We start from the raw sequence: 14784 nt of genomic DNA on the forward strand, positions 1-14784 counted from the left end.
GTTTAAGTTTTTATTTGTTGTTAATTTTTCTTTTTTTTTTTTTGAAAACTGGAAAATTGGACATGCTTAAACCTGTGCTGAGAGGATATGTATACTGAAAATATGGTAGTAAAAAGATTATTTAAAAAAAAAACAAAAAAAAGAAGGAAAAACATTAACTCAAACTATGAGTTATGAAAGAGCTGCAGCATCTTAAACCGACCACAATGAACATTTGACAGATAAACAGTACCACAGTGCTTCAGTTTCAGCTTCACAGTTTGTCATGACTTTTATGTAGTCCAGTCTGAACCATCCAGACCACTCAGGTGGTCTGCTGCAGGTCTGCTCTGTGTTCCAAAAGTCAGAACTAAACATGGAGAATCAGCATTCAGTTTCTATGCTCCGTATATCTTGAACAAACTACCAGAAAATATCAGGTCTGCTGAGAGTCTGAGTTCTTTTAAGTCAAGGTCAACCCATAAAGACCCAGTGCTACTTTGGTGATAGTTCCCAAATAATTTTTTCTCTCTTTTTAACTTTTCTCAAGTGATTTATCACCATTTATTCTAATATTATGCTCAGTATTTTGCATTCTTAAGTGAAAATCAGGTATTTTCATACATTTGATTTACAGATTATGATTGATGTCCATAAAAGCTTAAATTAAAGTTGAATGTTATATCAAAAACAGAGAAAATGGAGCAAAAAGGGACTTTTTCAGTCAAATCTTTCATTAAATGAACATAAACCCAGTGTCTCCATCCATTGTCATCGATCCAACTCTATGGGTTTTACTGGTGAATCAATGTTATAGAAGATGACAGTGTTTCTACGGTAACTACGGAGCCTCTGAACGTCCAAATTAATCATATCTGATGATCATGAAAAGATGACAAACTGTATTTTACACCAATTATTTACATGTATTGATAGAATTAGTGGATCAACAGGTGTTTAATTTTTTTATATCAGTAAATGATTTTGGTCGTCAGTGGATGTTTGGGTCTTTATGGGTTAAAGACTCACCTGTTCACTGCTGCCTTTGACTAAAAGGCTTTTGACTTTTTAAATTTTATATTCTCTTTCGAAACTCTGCACTGCAACTCTTACTTTAATATGTGTGCGTTTTTATATTTTTGGATTTTATGTGTTGTTTTCTTACTTGCTGTTTTTAATCACCTTTTACATGTTTCTGTTATAATATTTTAAATGTGCTTCTTTTTCCCTTGTTGTTGTATTTCAATGTCCTGTGTGAAGCACCTTGAATTGCCTTGTTGCTGAAATGTGCTATACAAATAAACTTGCCTTGCCTTATGTATTGGAATTGTCTCTCTCAACTCATCATATATATTTTATTAGCAAGTTGTTGTTTTTTTAATCAATTACTGGAAATTTCACGTGACCCCATTTGAATTCCAGGTGACCCCACGTGGGTTCCAGACCCCAAGATTGAAAAACACTGCCCTATAGACTTATGTACAGGGTGGGGAAGCAAAATTTACAATATTTTGAGGCAGGGATTGAAAGACAGTGTATGACCAATTAGTTTATTGAAAGTCATGAGAATTTATTTGCCACAAGAAAATTTACATAATAGAAAATGTTTTTATTCTACGTGTCCTCCTTCTTTCTCAATAACTGCCTTCACACGCTTCCTGAAACTTGCGCAAGTGTTCCTCAAATATTTGGGTGACAACTTCTCCCATTCTTCTTTAATAGTATCTTTAAGAAAGTCGACATTGCTGTGTGATGTTCTATTGGTAGCATGTTCTAAAATGCCCCAAATAGCAGAATCCAGAGGGTTTAGATCTGGGCTAGAAGGCGGCCATAAACATGATTCCCAAAAATTGCTAAAGTTGGATTTGTTGCTGTTGTCAACAAGTGTTTTGGTGTTCTTGTGTAAGATTTTAACTTCAAATCACATTTTACTGCATTTCTAACGGTCTTGTTGTCTACCTCAAGTTCAATTGCCATTTTTCTCATGGATTTGGTTGGATCCTTTAGGATTTTGGATTTGAGAGCTTTAATAAAAGCTTTGGTACATTTTTTGTTGCTTCCTCCACTTCCAGACTTTCTCGTTGTTAGGACAGATTGTACGAGTACTGGACCCAGATGCAAGACCCTCAGACAGGAGTACAATTAAAGTGGATTTATTAGAAATAATCAGAGTAACAGGTTCACACAGAATGGTAATGAATGTATCTTCAGCTGGACTGAGATGGGGAATCGTCTCGGCTTCGGATCTAAAGTGAACCTCGTTACGGCCCAGGTCGGGAGCACACGAGGGGAACCCGACAGTAGTCCAGGCAGGGGTCAAACCAGGAAAAGGCACCAGGGCGGAGGAACAGACAGGGGTCAGGCGTAATCTCAGGTGTGATGGACAAACCAGGTCGAAGACAGACAAGCAGGCAGACGAGGAACAGGCAGAGTCGGAGGTCGATAGGCAAAACAGGTCACAACAGGCAGGCAGGATCAAAAAACGCTGGTAAGTTATCACACCGAGGGTTGAAAACGAACTGGCAACGAACAGGGGGAAACACAGGGTTTAAATACACAAGAGGGCGGGAAGACAATTGGACACAGGTGGAGACAATCAGGGAGGAGGCAGGTAATCAGGGCAAAGGTGAACACAAAGAGGAAGTAAAGACACCAGACAAGACACATGAGGGAAACTAACAAAATAAAACAGGAAACACACAAAACAAGAAAAAGTCCAGGGACTGATATGACACTCGTAGTAGTTTTGCTCATAGTCATTCTTTTCTTTCCATTATAAACAGTCTTTATGGACACTCCAACTATTTTTGAAATCTCCTTTGGTGTGACAAGTGCATTCAGCAAATCACACTCTTTGACGTTTGCTTTCCTGATTACTCATATGGGCAAAAGTTTCTGAAAAGGTATGGATAATAGTGTTAGGTATGATTATGACATCAATATATGTTTGGTTTCAAAACAATTGACGTAGTGCCTGCTGAGAAAAAACAATTAAATGTTCATTGTAAATTTTGCTTCCCCACCCTGTACATGTGACAACAGTTATGATCACTCAACTGAAGACAAGACGATAATTCTGACTTCAGTTCCACGATCTTTTGCGAATACATGCATGAACTTTTTTGGCTTGTTTGTTCCTTTTTATGGATATATTGTGTAGTTGTGCACATGTAGTTAATGTGTGGGTGTTAATAAAAGCAATGTTGCATTCCATTTTGTAATGTGGTGTGCGTTTGTAAGAACGGTGAAATTTATACAATATTTAACGATTTTGGAAATATTCAAAGGCCTTGAGCTACCTCCAGACATTTTCAAAACAATCTGAAATTTTGCACAGTTTGTTTTTATTGGCATCCTAACAAATTTAGGGGGTGAGAGTCGAACATTTCCAAAAAAAAAATTTTGACCCCATGTAAGGACCACCCTACTCAAACACGTTAGTGCAGATCAGGTTTATCAAGAACAGCACAGTTAGAGTAATGGTATGAATTGAAACCCATGAATATACAAGAGAACAGCTGTAGAATAGCCGTCCACTGTAGTGACCATTTTGCATTAAAGGGTTAAGTGTAAATCAATTGCTTTTATTGTTATTATTCTGTAATTAACAGTTATTTTAAACAAAAGTTGTTGGGTTTTTTTGCATTATATCTCCATGAATTGAGTAATGACAGGTATTAGAGTGTTAAAATGTGAGAAAACAGATTAGCAGCATTAAAAATATCTGGTAACCCTTTCCTGATTACTCATATGGGCAAAAGTTTCTGAAAAGGTATGGATAATAGTGTTAGGTATGATTATGACATCAATATTTGTTTGATTTCAAAACAATTTTTTTTTTTTTTTTTTATTGGTGATAGTTAACAAGACAATGTGGACAGAAAAACAACAACACATAAACAAAAGGAAACAAACAAATAAACAAACAAAAAACAACAACAATGACAGAGTATTAACAAACGTCATATTACAATGAAAAAGATCAGAAATGTAAATAGCAATATGATAATAATAATGATAACATGATGATAATGATAACAATAAAAATATTACTTTGTAATCCAAAAAAAAAAAGAAAAGGAAAAAAAAAAAAAGCAAGGGGGGGGGGGGGGGGCTTGGTTGAAGAGAGAAAGAGGGGAGGGGAGAGAAAGGGGGAGAAAGAAGTGTAGGTGGGAATGAAGGGGAGCAGGGATCCTGGTTTGTCTGTATGTGGAGGTAGAGAGAAAGAATGAAGTTAATGTGGATGATGTAAATTAAAAAATGTTTGTTATGGGTTGGATGTGGTCTGATATGTGATCCTGTACATGGCTGCGGTTTTGGTTACTGCTTTGGTACGAGTTCTGGGTGGACTTTAGATAGTTTGTGAAAGGGTTCCATGTTTCCTCAAAGGCTGATATATTGTTTGTTTTGCAGGCTGTTATTTTTTCTATTGATATGTGTTCTGAGAGTAAATTTGTCCAGTGGGTGATATGGCAGGAGTGTTTGGATTTCCAGTTTTGAAAAATGATTTTCTTGGCCATGGTCAGAGAAATTAGTAATGGGTTATTGTGTTTAGTTGGAATTGTAATGTGTGTCAAGTCCCCCAGCAAACAGAGCGTTGGGGATGCTGGGATTATATATATGTGTGGTTTCAAAACAATTGACGTAGTGCCTGCTGAGAAAAAACAACTAAATGTTCATTGTAAATTTTGCTTCCCCACCCTGTATAAGTGATGTAGGGTCTAAGCATGTGCAGTCATATACAGATCTGGTCTTGGTTATACTCCTACTAAATCTAACACGTGTTTCCTGAATTAGAGAGTACCATATGATGCCATTTTTTCATTCATAGCCTACATCATGCCAAGTTCCACCGACGTCTCTCCCCCCTCCTCTTCCTCTTCCTCCTCCTCTATCTCTCCACCCCCCTCCTCTCTCTCTCTCTGTCTCTCATGGTGTGTGTAAACTCCCTCCTCCTCCTCCTCCTCCTCCTCCTCATCATCAATAGCCTCCTCCCAGAGTGAGTGGTCGTGCTTGTGCGTCTGCCCCAGTCGGCCAGCAGTCATCACTGGACACTGGTTCAAATTGATGGCGACCACTCCAGACAACAGCACAGACCGAAGACCGATCAGGAGACTTCGCTCCAAAAGCGACACCCCATATCTGGTAGAAGCCCGACTCTCCTTCAACCTGCGGACAGGTAGGCATGGCACCTACAGATGGTCTGAGCTGATGCCAGATGTCCTTATGTGTTTGGACTGGGGAGGGGTTTTTAAGATAATATTCATATCGAATTTAAAAAAAAAAAAGAAAAAAAAGTGTACTCTATTTTGTGCTGTCATTTTGATGTGATTTGTCCAATCGAATATGTTATTAATGTCTGTGGATCTATTCTTGTGAATGTGACTAAAAAAATGTTATGCAACTTTGTAGACTAAACGCTGCTGATTACTGTCTTATTATTTGGCGCAAAAGCACTGAGGGAGTTCTGGAATTAAACCGCAACATCTTCACACATGAAGGCAGAATAAGGCTCATGTGTAAATTGGGATTTCGTCAGCGCTTGTAATTGCTACCACTGTAATTCATTGCAGTTACATAATAAGAAGATGCTTCAACGTGACCTGCAGTACCCCCCAGCTTTGGCAGGAGTTGTGCACAAAAATCAGATGTTATATCCGGTTTGTTTCGCCTTTTTTTTTTTTTCCCCATATATTTAATAACCGTATTTTAAAGTGTTGTCAATGATCCCGCTATGATGCTCGTTGTGAATAGTCTTCTGCCTCAATCAGCCTTTACAAAGCGTGTTGCATCCTCTGTTACCATGGTGACTTGGCATTTTGTGCTGACTGTGTCCACAGATCCTGTGCACTACAGTGTTATTACGATACACACTTCACCCAACAGTCTGTTCTGAGAAAAACACTTCTTTGTATTCATGGCATTTATTTAAGTATCTACCAGACTTTTAAACACTCATGATCAGCTCTCATTAATCGTATTCACATGGACCTGGATCTGGATGGGAGAGGATTTGCACAGACAAATTCATTTGGATGGTTTCTGCCACATTTTGCTTTGCTTCAGCTGGAAATGCATCGTTAGATCTATGCAGTAGTTCTATACTATTGCCTCAATACCAGTAGAAAACATAAACATCCGATAAGAGCTGCAGGAACTCTAGAGCTGTAGTCCAGCATCTGTGTTCCAGCTTACAGGAGTCACACCCATCATCCATTCAGCAAATATGTGATATGAGAAGGCTGCTGTGTTTGGATGTTGGCCAGTGCAGTAGCTGATTTGATAGAAAATGTCCTGCAGAGTGCAAGGTAATTACAGAAATGTATTCCTGCAAAGTCAGATAAAAAATACAAAGGCTTTCTTGTAAGAACAAAATGCTTTTCACATTTTAAAGAGATATTTTCATATACAACAATATATTTGCCTATATTTACAAAATACTAAGTCATTATATTATAACAAAAACCATTTATTATTAACACAAGCTACTACATTTATCCTGTTATGAAATATTTCATGTACAAAGGGACAGTACATGCTATAATGTCAAACATGTTTTATCAACAATTGGTAAAACTCACAATCTGGTAGCTATACAGCACAGGTGTCAAACATGCGGCCCGGGGGCCAAATCCAGCCCACCAAAGGGTCCAATCCAGCCCGTGGGATGAATTTGTGAAATGCAAAAATTACACTGAAGATATTAACAATCTATGGTGTCAAAATCATTTTAATTCAGGCTCCATATACAGACACACACAGTCCAATTAGATTTCAAGTGGGTCAGAGCAGTAAAATATTATCATAATAACCTATAAATTATGACAACCCCACATTCTCTCTTTGTTTTTTAGCTGTAAAAAAATAAAATTACATGAAAATGTTTGCGTTACCAAACTATGCTTTTACAAAAAACATGAATAACCTGAACAAATATGAGCAAATGGAAATGTCTTAAGAAAAGTAAATGCAATTTTACCAATATGCTGCCTGTTACTAAATGTTTTGTGCGGTTGTAATGCACATGTGTGAATGATAAACTGATAAACTGAGGCCTAATATTGTTAAAATTGCATTTGTTTTTCTTAAGACAATTCAAGTTGTTCATGTTATTCAGATTTTTAAGGAAACTTTGTTGATGTAAACCTGATCATAATATAATTTTACTTTTTTCACTGTCATTATTTTACTGGTTCAGCTCACTGCAGATCAAACTGAGGTGAATGTGGCCCCTGAACTAAAATGAGTTTGACACCCCTGCTATACAGGCTCCAGTACTCTGTGAATGAATGAATGAATTTTATATGGCATAATGACATAAAAGTATGTTGTTATACATGAAAATATCTTTATTTAAAGTGAAGAATATCTTGTCAAAAAACCCTTTGTTTAATAACATGATACTGATTTTTTTTTTTCCTACAGTCTAAATGATACAGTTCTGCAGGTAATGATTTGGTTTTCAGCCATACCAATTAACCCATAAAGACCCTGTGTGTGTGACATTTGTGGCAGTTTGCAAAGGAAAATGTCCTCTATATTTAACCGTACTTAAGTGGTTCATCACCATTTATTGTAATATTATCTTCTGTATTTTGTGTTTTTTTCCAGTGAAAATCAGGTATTTTCCAACATTTAATTCATTGATCATGTAGATGTTTATAAAAGCTTAGAGCAAAGTTGAGGATTATTATATCAGAAATAGAGAAAACTGATGAAAAAGTAATTTTTTCAGCAAAATCTATCATTAATTGAACATAAACCCAGTGTGTCCATCCACTGTCATTGAGCCAACTCCATGGGTTTTACTGGTGAATCAATGTTGTAGAAGATGACATTGTTTCCATGGTAACTACGGAGCCTCTGAATGTCCAAATGGGTCATATCTGATGACCATGAAAAGATGACAAACTGTATTTTACACCAATTATTTACATGGATTAGTGGATCAACAGGGATTAGACAGTTTAAATCAGTGGATGATTTAAGCAGATGGTGGATGTTTGGGTCTTTATGGGTTAACTCAGTTTCTATATTACTTTAAAAAAATGGCCTACAGAAAAGAATTGTTGTGGCTGGCTTGTGAACCAAACATAATGATAGATACAGGACCACAATTAGCTAAGGTTTATTGAAACAAAAGTGAATGGATGGAACAGTATGGTTTGTGTGTGTGTGAATGTGCTCATGTGAAGCCTGTGGTTTGAGACTTCTATGTGGATTCTCTACAGATTTATGTTGTCTGGAAAAAGAAAGCACTTGGTTTATGAGAGTGATTTGTAGTCCGTATGTATCTTTAGGTCTGTTCATTCATTCATTATACTATGAATTTTCAATACTTTTTCATTTGGAAAATATGTTTATTCCGACCAACAGCCTTAGATTCCTGTGAGATTCACTCCGTATGACTAGAAACTAAAAAAAAACCAAACAAAAAAACAAACATTTGAAATGCTAAAACAACAGGAAGCTAACCAACTGAGCTTAATTTAGCTTCATTCTTGAATGACAAACAGAATTTACTCCATCTTAAGGCAGGATCTATCTTTAGGTCTGTTCATTCATTCATTATACTATGAATTTTCAATACTTTTTCATTTGGAAAATATGTTGTTTATTCCGACCAACAGCCTTAGATTCCAGTGAAATTCACTCAGTATGACTAGAAAAGTAAAAAAAAAAACAAACATTTGAAACGCTAAAATGACAGGAAGTTAACCAACTAAGCTTAATTTAGCTTCATTCTTGAACGGCATTAAACAGAATTGACTCCATCTTAAGGCAGGATGTTTTGTAGTTTACCAGCTGGTCTGAGATTCATCTCTTAAGGAGACAGGTTGTTTTCAGTGACTGAACACTGTGCCTTTATGTTCCATTTTTATTTTTCTACTCAAAAAGAGCTCATACAAAGCATTAGAATGGCATGGGGGCGATTGGAACAAGAGCACTGTTGACTCACTTCCACCTAAAGGAGTGGAGCAGGATTTAGCTTGCTTATTGCCAAGGAAACCAAAAGTCTTGTGGTTGTGTACCCAGGTGCTTTATAATGATAAATAGTCAGCACTGTTGAGGATATGAAACAACTAACTATATACCTTTGTGTAATTCAGGACAAAACACTTGCTTTGTATGTCTTTGTTATTGTATTTCTTCTCTTCGCCATCATTATATTGGGTTAAACAAAGCCTATATTGTAGTTTATAGGAATAACAAAAGGAGTAGAAAAGTGGTTATTGAAGAGGTGCATTTATTTCAGAGCTGCTGAAAAAAATATTATGAGTATATCCATGTTTTCATCAATGAACTGCTGCTTCACAGAGAGCAGGAAGAGCTTAATATATCAAACACAGCCTGGTTTAGAAATACTACCAGCGTCATCTCCCTCAGCAATAATGATTTTACTGTGTAATTCACTTGGAGCATATGGACTTTTTAATGTGTTTTGTCTGAGCTCAGAGGTTGAGCAGGTACCGGGCTTAACTCTCGGATTTTCTGATAATTTGGCCATACATGGACCAATAGTCTGTGGGGATTCAGCCTCTTCTACAACTACCACTGACAAGCAGCTGTAGCATACCAATGACAGATACTCTGTGATCTGCTAATGGAATCAGAGAGCATGTATGAAATATCGCTTTATTGCATTGGCGTGTTCAGCGTCTCTACTAATATGATTTGCCCCACAGTTAAATGGCACACACACAGTCGCAGAGACATATTGGCAATTTGTGCAGATATCAACAATCTTTGTCACCTGTCATAAAATATAACAGGATGTAGGTGTAGATTGATGTTTGGCCTACTTCACGGGTTTCATTTCAATAATAGGTGCCTGTTATGAAGCTTTAAATTACGGCGTTAGTTACACACACACACTGTCATCTGGGCCAGCAGCTGAGAGATTAGTATTTGAGAACACAAATCTATCACTGTTTACTTACGGAAATCTTATCTGTTTAGTTTTGGCCAAAAACTCAAGATTTCCTTGTGTACTTGTAAACATGTCAGCATGAGTTCCTTGTTATCCTGCTATGTATACGCTGCTTGCTGACACAGCTTTTGTTTTACCAGAGGAATTTGTCTGCCTTTTGTATTTACTCATTCAGCAGCTCAACTACAGCCCTATCTGCTTATTGTCTGCAGAAATGCTCCCTCTTAACAGCAGCTACGTTTCACTATCATCCTCCTGCCAAATATTTTTGCTCAGATTGTCAATCTAACATACAGTCGACCATCAACAATCATCAAAAACAATGGTTATGCAATCAAGTACTTACTCCTGTGTGTATCATGTGACTGAAACGGAAAGAAAAGAAAACATGGAATGCCTGAAAGCACTGTTTTTGGCAGTGCAATGTCATAGCTATTGATGTAAGAATTTAAGTGATTTTGGTTATTATCAAGAAAACATGGAAAATGGAGAGACATCAGCTCTGAAATTAAACTCTTATGAGCTATTTTTCTTATCCCTAGGGCTGTGTATTGGCAAGAATCTGGCGATACAAATCACAATACTAGGATCACGATATATCATGATACTGTTAAAAAGACAATTTTTTTGTTTGTTTCTTTTTTAAAAATGACTATTTCCTGGAAGAATTGAATTACACCAGAAATATGCACAAATACTAAACACATTTTTATTTGATCAAAACAGGATCTAATGTTATATTATAAAATGTTCCTGTGTTCAAACTGAAATTCTGTTTTACAGACATTATAGTTTAAGATCCAGCTCAAATGTTTATATTCTATTAGTTCAGAACTAACATCAGAACAGTATTTTTGTGCAATCCCAACAAACTATATGGAAAAAAATATCAGGACACATCATGTCTACAGCTGTAAGGTGTCCTGTTTATGATGAGTAATCTACAAAATGAATGGCATAATCAACAAATTTAGTAAAAATGAACAAAATAATCAATGAATTAATCAATGAATTCAAGGACAATGAACAAAATAATCAACAAATGAGTAAAAATGAACATCTGGCTCTCTCAGACAGTAAAAAGTGCTTTTAGGATGCTTCAAATAACCATTATTTAATAAAACAGTGTTAAATAATAATAATAAATAAAATATAAACAATAAAGAAAACCAAAAAACAAAAATGAACCTCCATCATATCTGCATTTGAATAATAATCTAAAAATATCGATTCAGTACTTTTTAATATCGATACAGTATTGTGAAATGAAATACTGCGATGTATTGCAGAACCAATATTTTCTAACAGCCCTAGTTATCACTATATTTGTCTAAACAAACGTACCTTTAGTTGTACCAGGCATTAAAATGAACAAGAAATTGAAGAAAACAAGAAGTGGTCTAATAATTTTTTCCGCAACGGTACAACAACCAATAATTCTGTCATCGTTGTTCGATATACTTTCACTTCCTAATATATATTTTTCATTGCATGTGACATTTTTTGACTTATATTTGTGTAGAAGTATAAGGTAAACTAGGTAACACTTAATAAGATGTTTGCTGGCATGACAACACTTGAAGGAAAAAATGTTCAGAACACATTTCAGCTTATTGCACTCACAGTCTCGACACACTTCAGCTTGTCCTTACATGGTCTTCTCACTTAAACCCTGACATATGGGGGTATAATCACAGAGCAATTACAGGGCAGATATTTGGGTTAAACAGCTGCATGATGTGTGCAGTGTGCTTGTGGCTGCTGGCTGGAGCTCACACCATTACACCTGGTCTGAATGCAAAAAGGACTTGGCTGCATTGCAGTTGGTAGTGGATAGATTATGCAGAATGTTTAATTTAATGTATTTTTGCATCCCTGCACAACGGACACGTGTATAAATTAGGATGTTAATAAGCACTACTCATGGAAACAACCATCAGCACATGATGCAAAAGATGTACAGCTAGATTATGCACGCACTGGTGCACACATTGTCAAAGCTTGCTCTGTTTCAGTTATATTAAGCTAAAATAAGCTAAGCTCCACTCATTCACCACCCACCGCTTCCTTCATTCTCTCTGGTTTGCTGCTCTGTGTTGCAATCCCTGTGTATAGTAAGCACCACTGTTCTAACAGAGAACAATCAATACACACCCAATTCAATGGTGGGGCAGAACACATTTCTGCTGCAGAGCTCTTTATGCCAAGTCTGGGTTACTTGAGGTTTTGCAGTATGTCAGAGAAACATAGCTTCCCTAGAAAGATGTGCGCACTTTTAGCTTGACTGAGCTGGGTCAGATCCAGTGAAGAGTCTGTTGAATTTGTAATGTTTTAATCTCTCTGATAGCAACACTAGAGGCTGTTAGCGAATGTGTTTAATAAAGTGGTAATAATTAGTGGCAAGAGATTTAGATCAGAGCTCTGTCTTTTCCCATCGTTCTCTCTCTGAACTGCATCCCCTGAACAAACATAGCACACGGCTGACATTCCAGCGTACCTTATGATAGACTAACAGCCCTGCATCTCAAAGAACAGCCAAGCATCCATCTTCCCTACTTGGTTGCACATAGGCCTTTTTGTGCTGAAGCATCCCGGGTCTGAATAAAACATGAGTGGGAAAATCACAGGAAAAAATAGCAATGCTAAATCCGGGACTCTTACTGGATGCTCCTGCTGCATAAAAAACTCAATCAACCATGAGAGCCACCTGGCCAGAAAACCTGCCAAGCTCAGTAGCGAGAAAGTGGAAAGAAAAAGACAGGCAGGTGTCTTTAAAGACAAGGCTGCTGCATGGAAGCTGTACCTTCCCACAATCTCTCATTCTCTCTTCTCTCCCCCCCTTTTCATCTCTTACTTGGAAGTGTAGGAATAGCTTTTGGTGGTGATGTACTATCCACAAGCCAGCAAAGAAATAACACCTTTTTAAAGCCTTCCAAGCTGAAGAAGGCAGCGTGATGATGTGCTTATGGGTCATATTTATAGTGAGTGTGGTGGTACATTGGGCAAAGAGGGATAAGATACCACTGCAATCTGAAGGCAGCTTTGCCAAGAACCAATTACGCTGAAGGAGAGAGCTTAGCCTGAATCACTGTTACTCTACTATTGGCTTTACTGAATGTAGCAACGTGATAAATTTTGTTACAGAAGAAGAAAACAACTGTATGTAGACTCCAAATATGAATGAGGATATTCAATGAAAATTATATCTTCGCTAGATAGGATCAAGGAGGTGGAGAGAATAGGATCGGCATCCTTTAAGCCGATATGATTAATGTGGGGAAACAGCAAAGTGGCACTCGTTGCTGGCGTCACCAATGCAGCTTGCACAGTGCACCAGCTCTTTATAACATATCTGCTGAGTAAGAGACTTTGGAGAGTCAGACCCTCTTCAACACTGCTGCAAACCTGGGAGTGAATTCAATCAAAGCTGCATTGCACCAGTCAGCAGCTTCTAAACTGTATCCTATTCCCAATGATAAATGTCAGGACACATTTTGGCACTCATGATTTATATATAGTCATTTCCCTATTTGAAAGAAGAAATACAATTTGATGTTTTAAGAATATGAGGGATTCAATATAAGTTGGCATACTGTCAATAAGCAATTAAGTTTCTACGCTGTAAGTCAGTATGTTATGAGTATTATATTTTCTAATGTTATAATATTAGAAAAAAATGTATTTGGTGCCTGTTCAAATTAAAACTGGATACGCTGTGTGTGCTCTTAACAGATGCTTATGGTAGATTATGTCTGCACTTTTCAGTTACATAAGTGTGTAAAGACAGACTCATAGCCTACAGAATAAATGGCTGGGTTCTGAAGAAGCAGAATAATTCTGTTAAATTAAGTGATTAGTGCAGAGGGACATTATTCTCCCTCTATCTCCAGCAAATATTAACAGTGCAAAGCAGAATTGATTTTGGAATTGTATCACATAATAACTGCAAGGAGATAATATTGTATTGGTCAAGGTTTTGCAAAGATTTTTACAGTGAGATTGAAATGAAAGCATCAATATAAACACAAATGATTAGAAAAGAATGAACTAAAGGTGCAATAATGTGTCATGCATAAGAATGAATTAGTTTTAAACATATAAAAATGTGAATTATCAATACATTGGAATAATATCGCAGCATTTTAAGGTAATTTTATATACATCGACTGTGAGGCGCCTTCCTCGTGCATGTTAAATAATGCAGAGGCAGTACCTGTTCTGCAGACTGAGAGGTATTAATCTTACCTAAACACTCTAAGAGTAATGAGGGGTCTTTAAGTCAAACTGCAGCGGATAGACCACTCCTATAACTGTGATCTCAATTTATAGAGCGAAGGACAGATTGAGGTTTTAGTCAGAGAAAATCAAAGTGTCTCTGGGGATGCAGACAGCCAGAACATCCCAAAGGAGCAGCAGTCTGCCTACCAATGTGCTGCAGAGACCGGTGGAGATTGTTTATTACGTTGATCTGTTCTCTCTGGGCTTTTTACCTGTCTGCTGTCAAGTAATGTAATTTTGTAATGTTCTGCCTTTTCACCTTCAATGTTGTCCTGTATAGAAAATCCTGTCGGTGGCTTTTTCTTAGAAAACAGCCTCCCTTTTTCCTGCGTTTGGGCTTTTCATTAGACAGGACTAAAACAAGTGTCTTTGCACCCCTCAGGCGCAGTTATTACAGAGAGAAATTTTCATTTTTCCCAAGAAAGCTGGTGTCTGTCACCCTCTATCACCTCGCCTGCAATGCCGTTTCTTAATTAGCAGACTTAGTGAAAAACATCAAACTGAGGGTGTGCACTGCAGGGGAAGGGTGCAGTAGAAAACAACACAAATAGCATTTTATATTTGCAACAAAGGCTTAGTGCTTGTGCCCATACGAT

General features: G+C 37.1%; 1 protein-coding gene across 1 annotated transcript in view; it reads left to right on the forward strand.

Annotated features, from left to right (window-relative positions):
• Positions 1 to 5029: 5029 nt before the first annotated feature.
• The window catches only part of LOC115437293 (phosphatase and actin regulator 1-like), a 61954-nt gene continuing 52199 nt past the window's right edge, over positions 5030 to 14784 (forward strand). Inside the window, exon 1 of the mRNA XM_030160491.1 lies at positions 5030 to 5158. Coding sequence (XP_030016351.1) covers positions 5047 to 5158 — 112 coding nt within the window. The 5' untranslated portion in view covers positions 5030 to 5046. The remainder of the gene's footprint in view (positions 5159 to 14784) is intronic.

This window comes from Sphaeramia orbicularis, chromosome 17 (assembly GCF_902148855.1).
Source record: "Sphaeramia orbicularis chromosome 17, fSphaOr1.1, whole genome shotgun sequence".
Lineage (NCBI taxonomy): Eukaryota > Metazoa > Chordata > Actinopteri > Kurtiformes > Apogonidae > Sphaeramia > Sphaeramia orbicularis.